The sequence below is a fragment of the Polypterus senegalus genome, chromosome 1 (genome assembly GCF_016835505.1).
Source record: "Polypterus senegalus isolate Bchr_013 chromosome 1, ASM1683550v1, whole genome shotgun sequence".
In the NCBI taxonomy this organism is placed as follows: domain Eukaryota; kingdom Metazoa; phylum Chordata; class Cladistia; order Polypteriformes; family Polypteridae; genus Polypterus; species Polypterus senegalus.
The window spans coordinates 226,320,720-226,345,566 of NC_053154.1; the positions used below are offsets into that span (position 1 = coordinate 226,320,720).

Sequence of the window (24,847 nt, forward strand, 5' to 3'; positions counted from 1 at the left end):
TTGCCAATGCTCGACATAATAAACAAACACAATATGTATGCTGTATTTCCAAAGGGCTTAATTTCATCATTTATTTTCTTAAATTTTTTTTTTTTTATTTAACACCTGAAAGTCTGTTTGATTTGGTAAAATGTTCAGAAATGATTGAAGTATTTAGAGCAACAAACTTGTCACCAGTGATATCAAATATATGTTAAACTTCATGTATCTTGTTTAAAGTTGATTTTTTTCTTTTATTGAAGACCTTCCTTCTCCCTCATTTATTGATGAAGAGGTCTGTCTTCAAATCAAAACCTTGAATTTGCTTGAACAATCTTAACTTTCTCACACTACTCTGACTTTCCAGAAGTATTTATTTAACATTATTTTAGCAAACCTTATGTGGATTATATGACAGGAGATAACTTATTTTTTCATGAGTGTTTTAATATTGTTTGGTCTTGTTCAGTATTTTCCCCCACCAGTTCTTATTAAGTACCATAATATCAGAAAGTTTGTTATCTCCAGTCTCCATAAAAAAGCATGAGATTAACACTTTTTTCTGCAATTACCACAGAATAATTATTTTTGGGTAGAGTATTCCTTTAATGAAAATTATTATGTTTCTGCTCATTGTAATAGATTGAAAATAGTTAATGTAGTATGCTCAAATATTTGGGAATACATCAGCACGACAGAAGAAAACAGAATTGTGGGTAAAAACTAATTTTGAAGTTGATCCTAGCACTATTTGATGCTCTTGTTTACCAAGATATTAATGTGTTTAAGTTAAATTATCAATTTAATGTTGAAAGGATGGGCTCACTACATTAAATCTTAGAAGTGATATAAGTTTGGCATCAGCTGGTCTTTTGCTTACAATATACAATATATACCTGTATATTGGCATGTGCAATATACAGTATGTATATTTTACATGACAAATGTCTAGTTTATGTGTGCTTGTGCACAAAGAGGTTTATGTTGATAAATTACAGTCTTCAAAAAATAAACAGTGACTATTGGCAGTTTGACATACTACTATTTTTTTTTTATCTTCACAGACCTTCACTGATGACTTCATCAGTTTGGTTGACAGAAGTAATATATAAATCATAAAAAAGATCACTTTCCCCTAAGGTTAATGCTTAGAGTAGTCTGATGCATACCTTAACATTTTGAATCAAAATATGTATTATTTAAGAACTGTCTAGAAAAAGCAACTTTGGCTTTTAGCATGAACCCTTGTTATAACTGATACATTTTGTTTCCATTGTTCATGATCAGGCATCACTTTTCATTTCACGACACATAACAGATTGGGCATCACTCTTTATTGTATTGCACTCCATGGATTACTCTACTGTTGTACCATATGTCATAAATTTGGCATCACCCTGTAGTCATGGATGAACTACTGTTCGTTCCTATGATACAGAATATCATATCATAATAATTTGATGTTTTAGATATAAACACATTTCTTACCGAACATTTAGTAAAGGATTAACAATGTAAGTAAAACATTAAATGCATAGTTTAACCTTTGAACTTTAAGTGTTATTCAGATTATCTACAAAATTGAATGTAATGAAATTAGCTGTTATTTATTTCTATTCTGTTTTTCCCATTAAACAGAATGTTTTTTTAATTCCTGCTTCTATCCCCCATTCCCTGTCTTTTCTGTATAAGACTTCTAATAGTATGCTTATTTGTATTTCAACCAGATTATAATGCCTTTAAATATACAGTATTTATATGTTTATCTTTAATGTATACTTCACTTGCTTATTTTTTATCTGATATTATGAAGCCTTTCAAGTCTTGTTTTGAGCCATTTCCTAATAAAAGCATCACATAGTATTTTATGGCAACAAACCCAGTTCATCTGGCGTTGTCTTAAGTGTTAAATATTTTCTTGATTTCTCCTACCCTTTTACTTTTCATTAATAGTAGGTGTTCATTTTCATAGAGCATATTATAATAACTACATGGCACAGTTGTAGTACTGCTGCCTCACAACAAGAAGACCGGGATTTAAGTTCCAGGCGCTCCCTCCTTGGAGTTTGCATGTTCTTTCTTTGTTCACATGAGTTTTGTCCAACTTCTCCAGTTTTCTCCCACAGTCCAGGCTTGCTGGGATAACCAAAACCCTTAATAGATAAGTGGGTTTAGAAAATTTATGGACTGATAGATGGTCTACGTATCTTAAGTGAAATGATTAGTACTGCTGCCTCATGGATACAGTGTCCTAACCTCAAATCCTATGCCCAGTCATTATATTATTGTGTCTGTATATTACCCCTGTGTCTGCAATGATTTAATTCTGGACACTTTTGTCTTTTTCCCACATCCCCAGAGACATGCATGTTTGGTTAGTTGCAATTGTATGTAATTTCCAGGATCTAAATTGTTTTTTGCATTCTATATCCTGGATTTTGTCCTGCATGCATACGAGCCTTCATGTCTGCCTGCTGCCCAATTTCTCTATCTTAAACGTCTTCTGTGATATGCAGGATGCACAGTAGATGTTGCATCTCTTCTTTTTCTTTCTTTTTATTATGGAGTTTTTCATCACATTCAGTGATCAATAAAAACAATACTTACACTTGATTATGAATTCTGAATACATATGTATCATGTCGTAGGGGATTATCAATAGATGAGCTTGCGGGAACTGTTCTTTTATTACAATAAACTTTTGTGCTCACCAGATATATATACTTCTCAAAAAAAAAATTAAAGGAACAATTTTTAATCAGAGTATAGCATCAAGCCAATGAAACTTCTGGGATATTGATCTGGGCCATGTGCTCACTGCCCAGCACTATGGAGCTTGATTGGCATTTGCCATAGAATACCAGAATTGTCAGGTCCACCACTGGCACCCTGTGCTTTTCACAGATGAGAGCAGGCTCACCCTGAGCACGTGTGACAGACATGAAAAGGTCTTGAGAAGCCATGGAGAACATTGTGCTGTCTGTAACATCATTCAGCATGACTGGTATACTGTAGTAAAAGATGAAAGAAATGAACATAAGGCTTAAATCTCAACATTTACTTAGAAAAGTCTAGAAAAAGTTAATTTAAGAAAATCAAATAAGTATTCATTCTCCCTATCACACCTATTATTAGCATGTCAAGTACAGCAAAATGTACTGGTGCTGAATTTATTAACATAATACATATAGTATTGCCAGTATGTTTTAAAATGAACATACAGAAATAAAATAATTAAGGATATGCATGTCTAAATTACAAACAGCAATGAGATAAAGCTGTGCTTGGCTTATCAATATAACTAGTAAAAAGGAGAGTTGTTTTTAATTAATAATAATTAAATGCATTTATCGTAATGCATCACTGGAACATTGCCATGCTCTCTCTTTCACTGTGTTTTTATATATTACTAGAAATTGTTTAAAAATAACAAAGTCTGGCCTTCATGTTGAAACTGAAAGTAAATTTTGGCACCTTTCTGCACTAAAATTAAGTGGATGTTTAGGTGAGATTTCTAAACCAAATTTTATCCAGATTCTTCTGACTCTGCCAAGTTTCTGTAAGAGGCATTATCACAAAGTTGTGTGCCTAAATCTGAACAGGGTATTCATTAGTCCATATTTTGCAAGTGTCCAAAGTTTAATTTCTGCTTACTGAAAAAAATGTTTCTGCCATTTGTAATTAATATATATTTCTTTGTTCAGAATTAAGCCAATAGTGATGCCATAAACTACAAAATCATGTATTTTGGAAATATTAAATTTATAATAATAGAGAAAAGAAAAGTACCTTTGGCCCCTCCAGCCCCACCCCAATTTTTATGCCACAGTCAGAAACTTAGCTTAAGAATTCTGCTCTGCGAGTCTCCTCATCTCAAAAACCCAGGATCTTGCTTCTCTTCAATATTAACAACAGATGAAAACATGGAACAAATTTTTATGGGAATTCAAAGAGTGACAATGCTAACAGAAGATACAACAGGGAATCGTTATGGGACAGTTGAATCCATTCTTCAATGAACAATTAAACATAAACAATTTTGGATTCTCAGAATATTGATTTCTAAGATGGAGAATCTTGAGCTAATGAATTCAGAATAAAGGTGTTTTCAATAACTTGGTATTGTAATTAGATATGAGATTATGAATCAGAAGGTAAACAACAGTTGAAACAATGGAAGCCTAAACATTCCGCATCATACTGTAATGCTTTACCAAAACACCTGCAGCAAGTGACTGTGTTTGGATATTCTCTTTTTGATCAAACTTTGCACTACACAACCAACAGTCTCCCAAAACCTTTGCACTGATTACACTGTGTACAGTATTCCTGAACTGTGCTATTTCTACATTAAGGTTACTGCATTGCCACTATTCTCCACCAGATTGCACTGTTGTGCAAAAATTAATTAAACACATCTCAGTAATTTAACATGTTGTTAAAAGGTTTACAGATAAGTCAAATTAGTTGTCATAATCAAATTGTTCCATGGTATGATCAAAACCATTTCTGAACTGTATCCTTTCAATTCTTGAGACTGGAAGGCTATAATCCTTTTAAGCGAGTGATTGTTTGTTTGTTTATTTATTTTTGTGGCTCAGTTTAAAAGGTGTGTGAATTAGCATATGTTCCTATCTTGTAGTAGATGTCAACATTATTATGAACCATGGCAATTGTTTGCACAGTACAATTTACCACTTTGCCCATTGAACAAAAAATGGAAATTTATGGACACACACATTTTTTTTTTTTTTTTGCTCTCAGTGTAGTTTATGTGATGTTGATGTTAACATATTTTTTAACACTGTCCTTTGGTAATGTTGTGTATGACAGAATAGTAATATAATAGTAATCCTATTGATCTTACTTTTGTTTGTGTGTTTTTCTTTTTTTATGGCATTATTCGTTTGACATTTTATCACCACTGGTACTGATAGGCTCATACATTGCATAATGGAGTTGTCCTACCTTACTCAGTCATAAGAGGTTTACAGGAAGCTGTCTTGTTCCTCAGTCACCCTCCAAAATCACTACCACTGCTCCAGTCTTAATCAACTCATTCTATGTGGCAACAATGATCTTTTTTCTGCTATGCTCAGGCTCTTTTTTATGGTTGGCTCCTCCATATGGTTCCAGCCCATCTGAGAGTGTCCTCTTTCCCAGGTTCTTGAAACTGTTGCTGAATACAGTCACACAATTTTAAATCTGAATCTTTATTTTTTTATATTTTGTAAGTATGACTGGCATTTGGTTTGGTACAGCCCTGTTTGGGTCCTTGGGTGCTTGCAGTGGAAGCTGCAGGGCCCTATGATGGGCTTCCACCATACCTTGGAGTGATTTCAAGTAATACAGATGAGCCACCTGGAGAACTCCCAGGAGCTGAATAAAAGGAGCTGCCTCGCTCCATTTGAGAAGCCAGAGTCAGGAGGTGGAGGACAAAGCTTGCCAGGAGTAGAGGAAAACAGGAAGAGAAGAGAGAAGGGACTGAGCATTTTGTGCCCTTTGATGCTGTGCAGTGGGGAGTGAAGGAAGCGCTCCCATATGTAAATAAATTGTGTGCTGTAGGACAGAACTTCTGTCTCATGTCTGTCTGTGTCAGGTGGGGTGGCTGGTATGCCCCCTGGTGGTTCACTACATATTAATTTGCAGTTTAGAAAAGGTTTATATTTACTCTGATTCCCTTTATCTAATAATACATTTTGTTTAAATATCTAAAGCTATTCATTTTGACACGTTTACAAAAATAAAGTAACAGGCAGGGGGCAAGCACTTTTACACAACATTGTATATAGGGTCTTGGACAAATTGAGTAGTTTTTTTTTTGTTTTGTTTTTTTTGTTTTACTTTAAGAACCTGACAAACCAACAGACATACTAGTCATGAGACCATATTGGTGAATAAAACCACAAATTCTGTAGCACTTAAAATGAAACTGTAATACTTGAAGTTTTAATCATGCTATTATAGTGTACTGCAACTGATAATTATAAAGAAAGGCTGAGAGAATAAATAGAGATGAATCATCCAGGGTCCACAAATGGCTTATCACAGGTGTGCAATATAAGTTGTAAACATTGTGTTGGCTCTTAGATGTCATCAGGTGAATTATTTTACTAAATGTTTTTTTAAGGTGGAAACTTGTTAGCAATATTTATTGATGGTCTTATTTTACTATTGAAACAAAACGGACATTCTGTTTAATAAATTAGTTAATTAATGCTAGTCTTTAGAGGATGGTATAAAATGCAAAACCCATAGTGTTTGTTTAGAATTCAAGCATGTTGCCTCCTTTCTCTGTATGTTTAATGTGAAGTGCTTGTTGTCTTTTAATGTTTTATTCCTTTTCATTTCATTTTGGTTACCTTCGGGTATCTATGGTTCTATTATTTCAAAGTTTTAAACTGAAAATTTTAGATCTAGCCACTGTATGGTTCTACTTATTCAGCTATTGCAATCTGGAACTTATTCTGCCATCTCTGCCTACCAGACTGGAACAAGCCCAGCATAAGACAACCAGACAGGAACAAGCCCAGCATAAGACAATCGACACAAAAGACATATATTGTGAAGAAATAAAGTCACATAATATGAACTTTTGGGGCTTCCACCCCGGTTTACTTGAACGTAAATAGAGTAATGTCTCCACAATGCAAAGTAAATGGTCACACCGGACAAAGTATACAGCAAAATAGGGGAACATTTATACAGAGGGACAGGAAATTGAATCAGGGATGCTGGGAGAACTGAGATGCATGTTGGGATACCGATGTCATCATCTTGGGACTGGAGGGACGACAGGAACCCGAAGTATGGCTTCTTTTTGTTTACCCCGAGCTTTCTTACAGCAGCACGTTCTCATTAGAATTAGAATTAGAACAAGAACAATCTAGACGAGAACAGGCCATTCAGCCCAACAAAGCTCGCCAGTCCTATCCACTTGCTTCCTCCAAGAAAACATCAAGTCGAGTTTTGAAAGTCCCTAACGTCTTACTGTCTACCACACTACTTGGTAACTTATTCCAAGTGTCTATCGTTATTCTGGCTGATGAGATAAGAAGAGAAAGGTTAGTGCGCCGCCTCTGTCCCTCGGCAGGAGTTTTCGCGATGTGGTCTGAGTCCTTAAGCTGCTCCCCAGGCGCTCGTGCGTGACATGACCCCCCCTCTAGCCCAGACCCACCAGGTCGGGCAGCCCGAACCGAGAGGTCGTAAGCCCATGAGAGTGCATCCGCGTTGGCCTGAAGGTTACCCCAACGATAAGTGACAGTAAACTTGTACGGCTGCAGGTCCAAAAACCACCTGGTAACCTGAGGATTCGATTCCCTATGAAGGGCCATCCACTGAAGGGCGGCATGGTCCGTCACCAGGGTGAATTCCCGACCCAGCAGGTAGTACTGCAGGTGAGTTAGCGCCCACTTGATTGCCAGGGCTTCCTGTTCCACTACCGCATACCTCGTTTCCCGGTCTAACAGTTTCCGGCTCAGGTACATCACAGGGTGTTTGACACCGTCGATACTTTGGCTCAACACGGCGCCAAGGCCAGTGTCCGAAGCATCAGTCTGGAGGAGAAAAGGAAGTGAAAAGTTAGGTGTTCTCAAAATAGGTGCCGAAGTGAGGGCCTGTTTTAAGTCACTGAATGCTTGTTCCGCGGCTTCATTCCACACCACATGAAAAGGGGCCCTTTTCTTTGTCAAACATATCAAGGGTGCTGCCCTTTCAGAGAAAACTGGCGGTAATAACTCGCTAACCCTAAGAAAGCATGCACCTGTTTCTTGAGTATCGGACAGGGCCATTCTAAGATGACTTATTTTTGAGCACTGTGGTTTCACCATCCCCCCTCCTACCAGGTAGCCCAAATATTTGGCCTTGGTGAACCCAAAGAAGCACTTCCGGGTGTTGATCCGTAAGCCAGCCTTCACTAGTGTCAGGAGGACGGCATAAACCTGTAATACATGCTTCTCCCAGGTGCCGGACAAAATAACGATGTCATCGAGGTAGGCGGCACAATAGGACTGGTGGGGCCTTACCACTCTATCTGCTAGACGTTGGAATGTTGCCGGTGCCCCGTGCAGCCCGAATGGGAGAACCTTGTATTGCCAGTGTCCACTAGGGGTACTGAAAGCGGTTTTCTCTTTAGCGGATGCCGTTAAGGGAATTTGCCAGTACCCTTTGGTCATGTCAAGTGTAATCAAATACCGGGCTGTTCCCAATTTCTCGAGTAGCGATAAGGTCTTTCCCGGATAACCACTCCCAAATCTGTCACAATATCTTGCTGAATCAGCGCAGTCCAACCTGGTGCTTCGCTGACCACTTCCGGGATGGACAGGATTGCTCGTTCGAGCTCCTGTCGTTGGAGGGGCGTCAAATTGTTGCCGAGGTTAAGTGATATATTTTTGGAAAAAAGGGAGAGGGTGGACTCGGAAGGAGGTTGCTCCTCCCTAGACTTCCACAACTTTAACAAGTTTACATAATACACCCTCTCAGTCGGTCGACGATTTCGTTGGCTAACCAAATAGTCAACGAGTCCTTTTCTTTCTTTAACCTTGTACGGGCCCTGCCAATGGGCTAGCAGTTTTGAGTGGGAGGTGGGCACTAGCACCAGTACGCGATCCCCGGCTAAAATTCTCAAAGGGAGGAGTTCCTATTATAATTTCAGGCTTGCGCTGCTTGAGCCCGAGACATGTGGTCTTTTACTATAGGTCTGATTTTATGTAATCGTTTGTGTAATTGCGTGATATATTCCAACAGGTTTATGTTAGGAAGTGCCTCCCCCTCCCAACCTTCTTTTAGTAAATCCAAAATGCCCCAGGGATGGCATCCATATAAAAGTTCAAATGGGGAAAACCCTGAGGAGGCTTGAGGCACCTCTCGATATGCAAAAAGCACTAAAGGCAGGAGCTGGTCCCAATTCCTTCCGTCCGTGTTGACTACCTTACGGAGCATCTGTTTAAGGGTTTGGTTAAACCTTTCTACCAACCCGTCCATCTGAGGGTGATAAACAGACGTTTTGAGATGCATAATATGGAGTAATTTGGCCACCTCCCTGAACGTATCCGAAGTAAAGGGCGTACCTTGATCCGTAAGGATTTCTTTAGGTATGCCCACTTAGGAAAATAATCCTACCAATTCCCGTGCAACATTTTTGGTATTAGGAGCTCTCAGGGGAACTGCCTCGGGATACCGGGTTGCATAATCCACCATGACCAATATATATTTATGGCCTCTGGCTGAAGGCTCTGGGGGTCCAACGAGATCGACTCCGATCCGCTCAAAAGGGAAGTCAATAAAGGGGAATCGAGATTAGAGGAGCTCAGTCCCTCCTAGGAATCTGACGTAACTGACAGACTGGACAAGACTGACAGAAACAGCGAACCTCCTCATTGATCCTGGGCCAATAAAATCGGAGTTTAATCCTTTCCAATGTTTTCTCTGCCCCGAGGTGGGTGCCTAAGAGGTGGGCATGTGCTAGTTCACAGACCTCCCGCCGGTAGGTTCATGGCACTAACAACAACTTCCGTACCTCGCCTTCGTGTTACACAACTCAGTATAACAAGTCATTTTCTAAGACAAAGTAGGGTCCCGGAGGTGTGGAATCTAATGATGCTAGGTCATCTGCGGATACAACAGCATTCCAGGCAAACTTCAGGGAATCGTCATTCCACTGTTCTCTTTTGAAAGATGCCGGCGTAGAGCAAAATTGAAAGTCTGGGCAGGCTAAATCACCAGGGGCTAGGCCTGGAGCAGCGTCCTCCCTAGGCGTAACCCCACCCCATTGTGTTTCCGGAACGGGGTCCATTCCTGAAAGGCGTCCCCCCCGGGCCGTCCATAATCAGTTGCCGTTGAGCACGGCGTGGGAGCAGTTTGGAGAGTCCCCTGACTATCCATAAGTAGACCCAGTTTGTGAATGGGAGTGGTGACAGTTTTACCGCAGTTAATTTTAGACCAATCTTGTCCTAATATAACCGGATAGGGGGGTTTGGGCAACACTGCGACTAAAAGTCGTTTCGGAGTCCCCTTCCATGTTATATAACACCTTGTGGACCTGTATGATCTAGTATCTCTGTGCACACATTTTATATTTGTTTTCTTAGCGAGCCACTGTTGCGGTAAAACATAACGGTGAGCAACAATGGTGATATTGCTCCCGGAATCAAACAAAGCCAACACCGAGTGCCCATTCACCAAGACCATTCCCGTATGTATATGTGCCAGAGGGTTTGACGGCGCACAATACCTCTCTCCTCTCGTGTAGCTGCAGTCCATCAGTTCCGCGTTGAGGGGACAGGTGGGAAGAATGTGTCCCACCTCACCACACTTGAAACAGCGCGGCGGGGTGAGCACCCGGTCTTTCATCTTTGCTGATGGCTCTGTAATGGTAGAACGACAGGGGGGCTCCGGTGTGGCAACCCGTTCCTGTCGGGCCATGCACGCAGACTTCTCAGACCCCCCCATTTGGTTAACCGCCAGCTGTCGCTCCAAGACCTCCAGGAGCCCGTTCATATCCTGGTAGGAATGCCTCCGGACTTGCTGGGCGAGGTAGTTTGGCATGGCATATACTAACGCCTCACAGGCCACCTGTTCAACCACCTGGCAGGCTTGATTAACATCTGGCCGTAGCCATCGCCCGTGTTTGCCCCAGAACTCAAACGTCTAGGTCCTAGCTGGAAGTTCCGGGTTGAACCGCCAGTGCCACCAAACCCTCACCTGCTGTCCGGAGGTAATGCCGTACCATTTATACAACTCGGCTCTCAGGAGGTCGTATTGGGCGGCTTCCTCCTCAGGGATGTCATGATAGGCCCGCTGCGCCGGACCCTTCAGGTAGGGAGCCAAGATGGTCGCCCACTCCGCTCGTGGCCACTGATTTCTGGCCACGGTCCTCTCAAAGATGGTCAAGTATGCTTCCAGGTCATCTGTTTCTGTAAGGGGAACAATTTGAGGAGGTGGAGGTCTTGCACTTTCTGGCCTTGCAGCCTCCGCCACTGCCAACCGTCTCTTTGTTCGATCGAGGTCTCTCTGTGTGGTGGCTTGATCCATCTTAACCCCCTGGAGTTTGTTTGTCAAGGCATTTAGTACCGCGTTTAGGTTTTGCCCTTCTGTCATCTTCGGGCTTTATCCTGCTGACTACGCCAATCTGTGAAGAAATAAAGTCACACAATATGAACTTTTGGGGCTTCCACCCTGGTTTACTTGAACGTAAATAGAGTACTGTCTCCACAATGCAATGTAAATGGTCACACTGGACAAAGTATACAGCAAAATAGGGGAACATATATACAGAGGGACGGGAAATTGAATCAAGGATGCTGGGAGAACTGAGATGCATGTTGGGATACCGACGTCATCATCTTTGGACTGGAGGGATGACAGGAACCCGGAAGTATGGCTTCTTTTTGTTTACCCCGAGCTTTCTTACAGCAGTGCGTTCTCGTTCTGGCTGATGAGATAAGAAGAGAAAGGTTAGTGCGCTTCTGTCCCTCGGCATGGGTTGTCGCGATGTGGTCCGAGTCCTTAAACTGCTCCCCATGCGCTCATGCATGACAGTATTTACTGTATGCACACTGTTAATCTTATTCTGTCATCCATGTCCAGTTTAGAGTTGTAATGTGGGAGAATGCCATAGAGCCTGGAGAAAACCCACACAGACACAAGGAGAGCCAGGAAACACCACAAAGACTATGGCCAGGCCAGGATTCAAACACAGTTGTTTTAAAGGCTTTATTATTTTCTTTACAAGACAAAAAGTAGAAGTACAAATGTGTAGGGGGAGAAAATAAATACATCATAACTACAGTGAAATTTCTGCATACTCCATACTCTGTGACGGCAGTATAAAATACATCATTAAGAACAGGTTATAGGCAGACTCCTGTGCAGCTAAATTCAGGATTACATTCTCTACTAAACTTCATGGATTAATTGGAGTTTGGAATCTGTTCTTGTCATTGTGTTTTTGAGAGACACATAGTATCTCTTGGCTTTCCTTTTTTGCAACCATAAATTTAATGATGAAATAAATGCTTTTAATGTATATTTGTACTAGGTGGTGGCAATACGATGTTATTTCATCTTTAACATGACTGTGTTTAACACCAAGGATGTATAAACATCAAAGTAAAGCATTCAGTAAACACAGAGTATAAATTTTTACAGGAATAAAAAATTTTGACAGCCAGGTGATATGTTTTTTATTCTCCTTGACAGGCTATCATGATTGGGGATGATCTTGTAAATGATGTTGGTGGTGCCCAGCAATGTGGGATGAAGGCTTTGCAAGTCAGGACAGGGAAGTACAGGTCAGTTATTTACAGCTCAATTTTCTCACTGTGTTATCAACACAATTGCCCTACTCAATTAACCATTTATCTAGTAAATGCCTGTGTAATTCAGAAGCACTGGGGCATATAAACATCTTTTCTTGGCTTCGGCAGGTGAATCAGGAATTATAAGTTTGTATGAAATATTCAATAAACCATCTGAAAATAATTTTTTATGCTTTGGATTTTGAGTGTTACTACATACTGTATAAAACACACACACTGTATATATTACTTACTGTATATGTACAAACATACTGTAGCTACTGTATCTATAGTATACATATAAGAAAAGCTTAATTTACTTTAATTGCTGCAGACAATCTGTAGGTTGTAACCTATTAGTTGCTCTCTGAAGAAGACCCATTTGTAATATTCTGATATTTGCATTTTTCGTTAATTGCTAACCTAACTTTAAATTTAAAAATTTGAAGAATTTGAACTGATTAAATTTGAAGAAAACATGGAAAAAATTAGGTGCTTTAAAACGTTTGACCATTAGTGTATATATAAACTTTGCCTTTGTCAGAGCAATACTATGTTCAGGATTTGTTTATGCCTTGTTGTCATTGCTTCTGGGATAGGCTTCTGTTCCACTTGACGAAAAGGTGATTTAAATTTTATTTGAGACTTAAATCTTTTTTGGATTACAAAACACAAAACGAGATGTTACTATCCTTGTGCGAACACGTACAATCGGTTCAGTTACGCTTGTCGGTGAATGGTGAATGGTAGACTTAGAGAAGTTTTCCAGAATATTGGGATGCATCATCAGTAGTGTTCCTCTGGCTCATGGGGTGTTTCACACTATACACCCTCACCAGAGGCGGCCAGGAATAGGGTTATCAGCCCTAAGCTTGCATCCCACTCCCAATTAGTCACGAGAGTCGCTTTGGTTCCAAATGACTGACATCTCATGAACCTATGTATGGCAGCCCAAGTTTGTTAATTGGGGGCCCAACATTGGATATTCCTCTTCATCCAAAGCCACTGGCTACTCTCCTCTGCCTCTGATGCAGCTTTGATGGCTGCGTACTGGCTCTGGCCCTAATTCCCAGGACTCTAAGCAGTTTGACGGTAGATGTTGCCACAAACCCTCTGCATCCAACTTTACCTGGGCGAACCTCCATGGTCCAGCCGCGATGTTGCGCTTCAGCAGCCAACTCAGCATAGCGTAGATATTTCCGCTCGTATGACTCATTCACGGAATCCTCCCAGGGTACGGTGAGCTCGGTAACCATTCCTTAAGGAAGGGGACCAGAATACTAGGTCAGGTCCCAAGGTAGTAGAGGCAATCTCCGGAGGAAACACCAACTGTTGGCCAATATCTACTAGCAGTTTCCAGTCGCGTGCGAAGCACAGCTGGCCTCTTTCCGATGGTGTGGAGTTGCTCCTGGTAATTGTAGCCCCTTCTTGGACAAAGGCAATCGTCCATGGGTGATTAGATATTGGTGGTGAAAGGGCATTGATGAAAGATCTTTTTTCCTCCATTGTGATTGCAAGGCTCTTTAGGACCTGGTTGTGGTGCCAAGTGTATCGCCCTTGGCTGAGACTGGTCTTACACCCTGTGAGTATATGTTGGAGGGAGGCTGGCCAGGAGCAAAGGGCACACCCTGGATCTTCACCAATCCACTGATGGAGATTGGTTGGTGTTGGCAGGACGTCATAAGTGGCTCTGATGGTAAAGCTCAGACTCCTCATCTCCATGGCCCACACATCGTTCCAGCTAAGCTTTCTCCTTTCGACACTGTCCCACCATGTCCACTGCCCCTGTTTGCCAAGGGAGACTGCCTTCGCCCACCTTGCATCCTCCTCCTGATGACGTACTTCCTCCACCACCATCCTCCTCTGTGCTTGAGCAGTGGCTTTATTCCAGGCTGGGCAGCTAGTTGTAAGGCCAAGGCCTCCTTTTCCATGCTGAACACTCCCCACAATGTCAGCATATCTGAGAGCTGATATTGCCTCCTTCACCGTTGCTGCTGGTCTCCATTTTTTCTCAGTAGCCAAGGTTGTGCCCTGTACTGATAAATAATGTCTCCCATTCTCTCCAACTTCTTATCCACTGTGCCTCGAATTTGCTCGAGGGTCAAGGTCAGGTCAGAGTTCACCGTCTGCCACAGCTTTTTCTTCCTAGCACCAGGCCACTTCACACGCTGCCTGTGCCCTGGAAGTTTCCTCTCGACTGCAGGTCTGGGAGTTTGGGTGAAATCCAGTGCTGATGTTTGTTCCACTGTTAATTCTGTGCTTGAGTTTACATCCTCCATGACGGCGGTGTTGATGCACAGCAAGCTATGGTTTGCGTCCAGCTGCTGCGTTTCACTCGACTGATTTGACTTTTTTCGCAGAAAGTGATCAATGCGAGGCCCCTGTCTCTCTTCCCTCAAACACTTTTTCTTTCCCTGGTGAATGCTCAACCCCCGGTTAGATGTTATTTTACTCCATCCTCAGGTACATATCTGCAGTTTGTGGTCTACTGTTGTGGCTGTAGGTGTGCCGATTACTGTAGTGTTCCCTTGTACTGTGCTATCTTTACTCATAGTCATTTCTAGTCCAGTCATTACCATATTGTCAGCCGATGAGTCTTCTTCCGCCCCCGCTCTCGCAGACTCTGGGGATATTCTCCTTCTTTGACTAACTGACAATAGGTTCAGTTACGCTTGTCGGTGAATGGTGGACTTGGTGGTTTTCCAGAATATTGGGACGCATCATCAGTAGTGTTCCTCTGGCTCATGGGGTGTTTTAGCCTTTCACACTATACACCCTCTCCAGAGGCTGCCAGCTATAGGGTGATCAGCCCTAAGCTTGCGTCCCACTCCCAATTAGTCATGAGAGTCGCTTTGGTGCCAAATGACTGACATCTAATGAACCTATGTATAGTAATATAATGCATGTCATTTTATTGGATGCCCACAAACACAGGAGTGGAAAGGAGCAACCACCCAACCTATGTGTGTTTTTTGTTGTTGTTAAGTCCTGTCCCTGTAGTAATGACATTGCCCTTGCATTGTATTGTACAAACACTAGGGGGTAGTATTGTTATTCACAAGCAAATGTAGTTGACATGAATTTTATATTATATACTCATATATAGTATTAAGCTGTAGGTTTAGTTTTTATTTAACCTTTGGATAAAAATTGTACGCATCAAATGGACTCTGATTTAAAAAAATGAATTTAATTTTGAATGTTATGGAACAAAAAAAAAAATCTCACTCATTTATTTACAAGTTTGTACACAGGCAGCTCGTATATTGTATTTGTACCAGTTACATGTTGAACACTGTTTAATAGGTTTTTTTTTAATTTTAGAATCCTTAATGTTAAAAAAATATATATTTTTTGATTTCCTTATCCTGCTTAATACTGGGCTTTAATTTTTTTCTCTTTAGCCAGTTTTCACTGGTTGTTTTTCACTGTTGTAAACCAGTCAGCTTGTTCTTTGCTTTATCAGTTTTATTTATATCATCTTTGGATGACAGAAAATGTGCTTGAGTCATCCACTGCCAGGAAGACCAAAGTACTCAAATAGGTGTTAAAATAAAAAGACTAAACATACTCATAGCTGTCACCCAAGGCCTGACAAATTTAAGACTTGCACCCCTAACAATCTAGTAGAGTGCCTTATGCACGTTCTCACCAAGCAATACCATTAATTCTTCTTTTGTCACACTTACCATTACTTTTCTGTCTCTGTCTTTGCTGTTAGCCGTTAGCATCAACTATTTTCCCTAGTCCAGTCTCAATTAAGTGTTGGCAAGAAGGAGCCTTTAAACTTCAGCTAAGATCAGTTTCTTGGAGAAATTTCCTGACTACTTCTAGAGTCAGGGCTTACCTTCTGTGCTATTTTTCCAATTTTCCTTGTTGCTTTGCATTTCCTTATGTCTTGCGTAAGAACCTTTATGATACTGCTGTGCTTGAAAGACACAGTTTAAAATAATTAGTACATTTTACAGATTGAATTAGGTGGGAATTTTCATTTTTCTTGTAACCTGGTTGCTTTGTTTTGTTTATGTTGAGATTTTATTACTGGTAAAAGCAATTATTGGATTTACATATGCGTTAAATTCAGTTTTAAAAGTTGTTTGTCTACTATGTAATTTCAGAAAAATTGGTGTTATTTTCATGTAGCTGAGAACTAGTTTTGCATTTGAATAAACAAGAAAACTATGGATTGTGCAGTTGCCACTAGAGAGCACTGCAAACACACAGAGAGAATTATCCGTTTCCTCACTTCAAGATCACAGTTGCACTGTAATTTTAAATGTCCATTCACACACACACACTCCCAAATGCATTCAGACTATGTCGATATAGAACTAATTTGCGTAGTACAGATGTCTTGGACATGTGGGAGGAAAACTAAAATACTCAGAAAAAAAAAACACAGAGGCCCAAAGAGAATGTGCAGACACCTCACAGATTATGGTCAAGTGCAGGATCGGTGGATCAGCCACATTAACTTGTAGGCCATGTCAGTCATTAATTATATTTATTTACTGTGAAATTTTCTGTTTCTGTAAATAATGCTCTTAGTGTCTCTCAACAGCTAGAAAGAAGACAACAGTATAATTGTATTTAAAATGTTTGTATTTATTTTCAGACACACACACACAGAGTAATAAACAAAGAATAGGCCCGGAATACCACAAGAAATGATAACATAACAAAGGGTGCTTCATACCTTAGCCTTTCTTAGACAGTTGTGAACATCTGCCCACCACGGTGGCGTGCGGTGAGGTTCATGGCTGGTGAGGCACTGACTCCTTCAGAGTCAGATTTACAAATATATGAACCCAAAAGAGTAGCTTACTCACTAATCAATTGGCAGCATGCACATTAACTACTGGTTATGTTTCATATCTCATCAGCATTCTTTACACACACATAGGTAAGGCACATATCTGGCTAAGAAAGTCGGTTACATTTATAGCAGTGAGAGAGAGCGGAGAGAGCACCTTTGCTCTGCACCCTCCATGTGTTCTGAATTTGCCGTTGTAATTCCACAATTCATACTCATGCAATACAAATGAAAGTATAGAGTGGTGTTTAAAAATGGATTTCAATTTTGACCTTAATTGAAATATTTACTTTCTTTTTAATAGCTTTTAATTCTAATACGTTAATCAATTTTAATGCAGACTGTTAATCAAAAGAATAACAAGAAAAACAAAAGAATATTTTATTTAAATTCAAAATGTAGTTTTTAAATATTGTCTTAGTCTAATTCCATTTTTTATAACATTGAAAACCGTTTATGGTCTTACCGTCATTTGTAAATTAAGTCCATGCGCCTATCCTTCTCCACGAAAATCTCTGTCATTTTCTTGTAAAAGGCCTCGTTATTTTCCTTTAGTTTTAAAAATCTTAATCTTCCATTTTGTCAGTCAGTCAAAACAAAAAAAATAAAAATAAACATACTGCTGCAATGCACTTGATTTTCTGATATCGCTAACTTATTGGCGGACAGAGCCTCTGTGTAGAAGAACTAAAGCAAAAAGCACCTGTTGGGCTCACATGTGCCCTTTTTGGTGGGTCACGGTACTGCCTACCTCACCTTGTGCCTTTTTACTGCGGTTTTATGTCCAATCAGCAAGACTAGATATGTCACACAAAATTCAGCGATTTTTGACTAAAAAAATGATCAAAGTTATTGGAATAATACAGAAAACAAATTTATAGCACAGACCAGTGGACAAATTTGTTTTATGTTATAATTATTAGGGTTTTTTTTTTACTTTTCATGATAACAGGTGAGGCTCTGCCTCACTTGCCTCCCCTGACTGCACATCCCTGGCTCACCAGGCAGGTGGCAGGCTCACTTGCCCATCAATCAAGTACACACACCAATACACTGTCTTTTCTCACAACCCTGGCTTTCTTCTCTGGCCAGTTGAGCCTTTGTCCCATTCTCTTTTCCTAACACCAGACATCTTAATGTATTCCACGAAGTGAAGTAATTCTTCCTCCCAGGGTTACTTCCAGTTCATACCTCAGAGAGCACCTGTGGGGTCAAGAGCAGCCAGCTTAGCTACAGACACCAGACTAGAGCTAATTTGTTTGGCTATAGAGTTTCAGGACCCTTCACTGCTGAGTGACTATTGAAAGAATAGGTATTTTAATCAGCTTATGTGGGCTTGTCTTAAAGGAGCAACAGTGACCTCTTCATTTCAGTCAGGAACTGTGAGCTGCCAGGTAATAATCTGGAAAATAAATACAACTATTCTGGCAGTCTGTCTTGGTCTGAAAGTTAAAAGAACAGTATTGTCTTAAATGTTCTGGTTTAGAACCATGTGTTGCTTTTACATGCCTGTATGACTTCTGGTACCTTCCCAATCATCTATGATACATGTAAAGTTTACTGACCCATTCTTCCTCATTGCAAGATACAAAAAAAGGCTTTATAGTTTATGTAAAACTGTCAGAGGTTCACTGTGATAATGTGATGTGAATGTTTTTTTAATAAACAAATTTTCACATTCTCTGCATTAGTGGTTGTGTAGCTTTAAACAACATCTTTGTTTCATGGAGAGTAAATGTAGCATTTATTATGAAGAAACATTCTGAATGTTTTTGATTGCTGGTTTGTGGTATGAAATGGTGACTACTGAGAAGTCCCAGCATACTTGTGGCATCAAGTTTTTTTACCAGTTGTAGTATAAGATCGGCCTCAGTGTGCTACCTGGTCATGCCTGATGTAAGCAGGAGAGGTCCTGCATATACCAGTATGGAGGCATAGGGAGTTTCTCTGTCGGTGGTATTCCCTGTATGTGTCACGACCAAGAAGAACTTCCCATAGAATTCCTCATAGATGAATATAAAGAAAAGGTCTTGTTTGATTTTTAATGATGTATTAATGGGATCATTAGACAAAGCAGTGGTCAGTACGCTGAGATTAGTAACCGAAGAACACAGGGAAACACTATGCTTAAAGGCATAAAATAAAAGATAAATCTGAAGCAGATTTTAAATTAAATAACTTTGGTAAAGCACCAAATCTCTTGTGATATCTTCCCTTTATCTTAACAAATTTTGGACACTGTTTGATGTGTGTGGCACCCTTGTATAACATGACTTAAGATTTCACAGTTCTAATGATACATGCAGTACATTTCTAGTGACCATATGGTATTGTAGCAGACACACACAGAAATTGTTAGTACCCATGGAAACTAGGAACACACAATGCCAGCAAACATATAACAAATAAAAATGAAAAAAGTAACTTGTTCAGTCCTGACAATGTGTGTGTACAAGAAGAGCATAAGTTGAGGTTGTAATGTGAGTGAAGTGTATAACACTCCATCAGTATTCTTTAAAATAGATTGAGACAAGAAAGAAAATGCCAGAGGTGGCAACACCTACAGGCTGGTAGAGGATAAATGATCAAAAAAGGAATGTGTGAGATTATGCTATTGCTATATTAAAACAAAGATCTTGGTGGCTGCCTTGTAAAACCAGCAACCACTAAGGGAATTTTTAGCCTGGTGTTTCTGGAGCCAATGTAAGCTCACTGCTGATCATGGTAAGCAGTTTTACAGCTACCATTGTGCCAAAGCCTGATAACATTGGGGGAAAAAGTGGGAGGGGGAAAAAGAGACCAGGGTCGAGAGAAAGGCTGGAAGTGAGAAGAAGAATAAATTGGTATGGTACTGCACTGGGCAAATAGAGACCAGTCCAGGAAGAGAGCACATTTTTGTCTCCATTTTGTTTATTTGCACTGTGTTTTGTCTCTTTCATATAATCCCTACCCTACCCAATATATTTCTTAAAAAAAAAGTGCCATATTTTTGTAATTTTTGCTCATATTCTTGTATTAATAATATTTTTGAATTACATTTATGCAGAATGTTTCTTTAACCGTTTTAGATTAAACCTTCAGTATTTGGGGATATACCTGTTGCAGTTTTTGCATGTGTGCTGTAAGATCATTGCCAATCTGCTTTGAGCATGCGTGATGTCATGTCTAGATCAGTATTCCAGCCTTCCACCCTGCTGTGTGCCAGCATAATTAAGCAAGTGCAGCAACTCTTCCCTCTGCCTCACCAAGATAGAAAACAGATCACCCTGTGAATCAATAGTAACAGCAAAGGATTTATTGCTTTTTAAAAGGTATTTCTGTCATCTTCATGAATGAAAGAAGTGCAAAGTATCTGCACAAAGATTTGAAACAAGAACAATGTTCCAGTTCCACCCAGAGCTGTGACCTCAGTGGAACAATCCATTCCAAATTCTAATATGTGCCCCTAAATTGAAACTCTGAGAGTGAAATTGCCAGTTTGTGGCAATTTCTTGTATTTTGTTTGTAGTTTTCATTGTGATTCGTTTGTTGTTTAGTAGTGCAGTAGTTAGCACTGCAGCTTCACAGTCCTTTAGATCACATTTTTGGTCACATAAATTGGTACAGCATAGTTGACAAATGCTTCCTTGGCCATTAGGAAGAATTAAAACACCATAGCACCATTATAATTAACTCCAAGTTAGTTCAGTTCCTTCTCCCGCATTAACTTGAGTGTATTTTGTGGAATTCAGTAAAGTTCCTGAACATTTCCATGATTTTGGTAAACTAATGACAAAAAAGAGGTTCGCTCATCGTTAGTTATCAGAAAGATGTGCAAGGTCATAATGAGAACTAAAATGACATATACATTGTATTTTCATGATGAGAATGTTTGTGAGTCTATTGAATTTCAAGCAACCTATTTTGAATGCTGCACTAATGGGATTAATCCATTGTAGTGAAACTATTAAACAAAGTGTTCAATGGAAAATGCTAGTTCAGGGTCTAAATTAGTGACATGTATGCCCATTATTTACCTTATTTTAGCTACCTGATTGTAACCCATACATTGTCAGTTCAAAGCAGTGTGGCTGCTGATTCTGGGTACTCACTAATAAAAGGTATTGCAGCAGGGCACAAGATCAGATGAGAAATAAGCAGATGATCTAAACAAACAGAGCCAATTCAGTTTGTCCCACCAGCACTAAATTAACAAAATATTTGTCACGTGTCAAACAATCTATAATGTCAACAGGAGAAGCTAGACTAAACCTAACAAAATATACACACAAACCTGAAGGAAGCAGAACAAAAAGTGAACTTTCAATAATTTTATTTTATATTCTATGCCACATATTGTAATGTATTGCCACATATTTCAATGTATTCATGCCACAAGCCGTATGTAAGTAACAAAGACGTTCTGCAGGATGTTGCACCATCTGCAAACTCTCTCATTATAAAGATGTTACTTCCTGATTAGACAAAGAGACACAACACAGTTAAGATTAGCATTACACTACATGACTTGCTATATTTTGTTTCCTTGAGGGTGTCCGATTGCATGACTAGCTATACATGTGTCTTCTAGGTATGTTAATTTGAGCCCAATCTTGGTGTTTCTTAATTGTTCTGGTATGTCATTGTATAACAGACACAAGATTACAAATTGACAAACCTACAGTAAACACTTACACTTTCTCTGTTGTAGTTTGGCACGGCTATAGACTTTTAGTGATTGGGACAAAGACACATTTTTCCTTGACTTACCCTTCTGCTCCACAGTTTAAAATTAAAAATCAAATAGTTCATATGTGATTAAAGTACACATTGCAGACTATGATTTAAGGGTATTTTCTTACATTTTGGTCACACTGTATAGAAATTATAACACTGTTTATACATGGTCCCATGATTACTCAGGTATGTTTCATTGCTTCATTAGTGTAGACATAAGATACCTAGGCTTCCCTCTACCTACAGACTATCTTTGTTCTCTCCATAAGTGTTTGTCGTCCTTGAGCTATGGTTCCTTGCTTGAACTTGGATGTTCATCTTGTGGCTCCGGGAGACATCCCTGCAATGTTACATGGTCTGATATCGATTATCTTATTAGATAAGTTGCTAAGACTGCATTCCATCAAGGAATCACACCCTGGTAACTGAAACTTTTCAGCTAGGAAAAACAGTTTGGCAGCAGCTTTTTAAGACAGCACTTGTGTTCTAACCATAACAAAAATGGATAGTGCCACTCTGTCCTACAGTAACATAACTGTCCAAAAGTTGCTAAAATTATTTAAACAAAGGCTAGAACTAAAAATTGCTGGACAAGTTGTGCAATGTGACACCATCAGAAGCAACACAAAATATTTTAACAAGTTGAAGTACCCATTTTGTACAAAAATAAATCACATACAGTGGAACCTTGGGTCACGAACGTCTCAGAACACATACAAATCAAGTTACAGCCAAAAAGTTCAACAAACTTTTGCATCTGTTCATGACCACACACTTGGGTGACAAACAAGCCAGTTTCCCTTCCGGTTCGTCCGCGGCAGTGATTTACGCACGTGTTCAGTCTCTCAACAGTATATTGTTCTCGGTCAGACATGCATCGCGCAGAGGGACTTTACCTCAAAACTGTAATCTAATCTCATCTCTGGATGTTTATGGTTAGTTTTTGTATAAATTACGGATTTTTCAAATGTTCATTTTTTTCCCTGTGCTTAAAACTCATTAAAAAAAAATTGTGTACAGTGAGCGGTTCATAAGGATATAACGTGAACTCCTGCAGTGTTACTTTTCTTGGATGTTTATGGCTAGTTTTTGTATAAATTACGGATTTTTCAAATGTTAAATTTTTTTCGCTGTTCTTAAAAAAAGTGTTTACGGCGAGCGGTTCGTAAGGCTATAGCCTGAACTCTTGCAATGTTAGTTTTTTCTCTTTCCAAGGTTTTCTCAGTGTTATTCAATGTTTTTACATTTAGTTTACTATTACACTGTGCATTCTATGGTATAATTAACTATATTTGTGCTTAAAAATCTGTAAAAAATATATATTTACATACAGCTTATACGGTCCGGAACAGATTAATTGTATTTACATACAATCCTATGGGGGAAATTCTTACTTTACTGTTTTTGGAATTTTCATTGTGAAAATAAACAGTTAAAGATCAGAAAAGCCCTAAATGAAGGCAATGAAAAATTAAAAACAGGATCATAATGGATGATGGATGGAAAGAGATTTTCTTAAAAGCATCTGCTCACTGCATGAGCATTGCATCATAATGGATTGCTTTTATATAAATGTTACCATTTGCTAAATAATACAGATCTGAGTCAATGAGGTGGCATTTGGTCCATCTAAGATGACAATGTAAACTTTCTACCAACGCATGCCCCAGTGATGCCAATTAATTTGGAGGTTCCAATTATTAAGAATCAACCACATCTAAACTATCCACAGAAATTACATCTGTAAACAAATTCTAGTTTTTCGGGGTTTTTTTTGTTTTTTTTTTTTGTTGAAAATGTGTTCTGATCAGTGGGCTTCTCAGTGCGCTTTTTGGAGAACACTGTGTGTTCTGTAATCCCCTTGATTGGCATATTTGCAGGAAGTTGTTTCATTTTAATTTAATTTTCTGATAGTTCAAGCTTCGCTGGCAGCGTGGTAAAACAATGCTCTTTTACTGTTTGGAGTCTTAGGATTTCACACTGGACTGTTTCCACTATTTTTTTCTTTTACATGTATTGCTTAGGAGAACATTCTAAATGTTGATGACTTTAACTCATTATGCTACTTTGTTATGTTTGTTTTTTTTAGAATTCTATTTTTTCATTGGTGTTTTAATGAAGATTTATTTCTTTTTTTCATCTTCTACATGAATTGTGATTTGGGACTTGTTATTTTATTTTAATGTCATGTTTTGAAACTGCTGCAACACATCACCATTTTAGGTATCCAATGACACGACACAATGATTTGTTGTTAGGTGATGTAGTACCAGAAGTCGTGCAATGTGACACCAGTTATCACTATATTTAAACCAGTGCCACATGTCTTTCAGTTGTCTAAGATTGTAGATATTCTCTAAAACATTCTTACACGTGTTTTGATGTAGAGCTTGTGGTCACAACATTTTGGCTTAGAATCTTTGACTTTGATTTATGTTTTCATTTTGTCTTAGATGTTCCAGCATTTGTCTTTTTTTAACAAACTCCATTACCCTTTTACCACCAACCTTTGTCCATTCTGCTATGTAATTGCATACCAATTTTCCATTCTGTAACAGTACATATTGGTGTTTTTCCCTGATAAAACAGCCACAGTCTAGTAAGTCTACTAATCTTTACCATATTAATAGAAGTTTCTTATACTTAATTTGTCCACAGTTAAATTGGTGATGGAATTAATTGCTAATCTGATACAATAAGTTAAAAAAAAATTTAAAGAAAAATACAGAAATTTGTGCAGAAGGGCAAAACTGTCTAATATGGTCAATAAGCAGTGATATTGAATCAGCTTAATATATTCTGAACTTTGAAATGTCAGATAGGGTCAGTTAAGCTTTCTGCACCCTCTGTATGTTTATAGCCTGGCACCAGGCACACCATCAATATTTTAAGTTCACATGACAACTGCTACTGATATGGCATAATTACTTTAGGGCTGTATATAGGTATTAGTTTAGCTGTTCTTTCATGTATTTTGTTTAAAAATCATGTTGTGTAAAACACATACATTTTCATGAGTATACATAAGAGAAAAATCAATCCA

The 24,847-nt window shown here is 39.1% G+C and overlaps 1 protein-coding gene across 1 annotated transcript in view; it reads left to right on the forward strand.

Annotated features, from left to right (window-relative positions):
* The window catches only part of LOC120539489 (phospholysine phosphohistidine inorganic pyrophosphate phosphatase), a 291,572-nt gene that overhangs the window by 158,905 nt on the left and 107,820 nt on the right, over positions 1 to 24,847 (forward strand). The window contains exon 6 of the mRNA XM_039769598.1: positions 12,178 to 12,269. Coding sequence (XP_039625532.1) covers positions 12,178 to 12,269 — 92 coding nt within the window. The remainder of the gene's footprint in view (positions 1 to 12,177; positions 12,270 to 24,847) is intronic.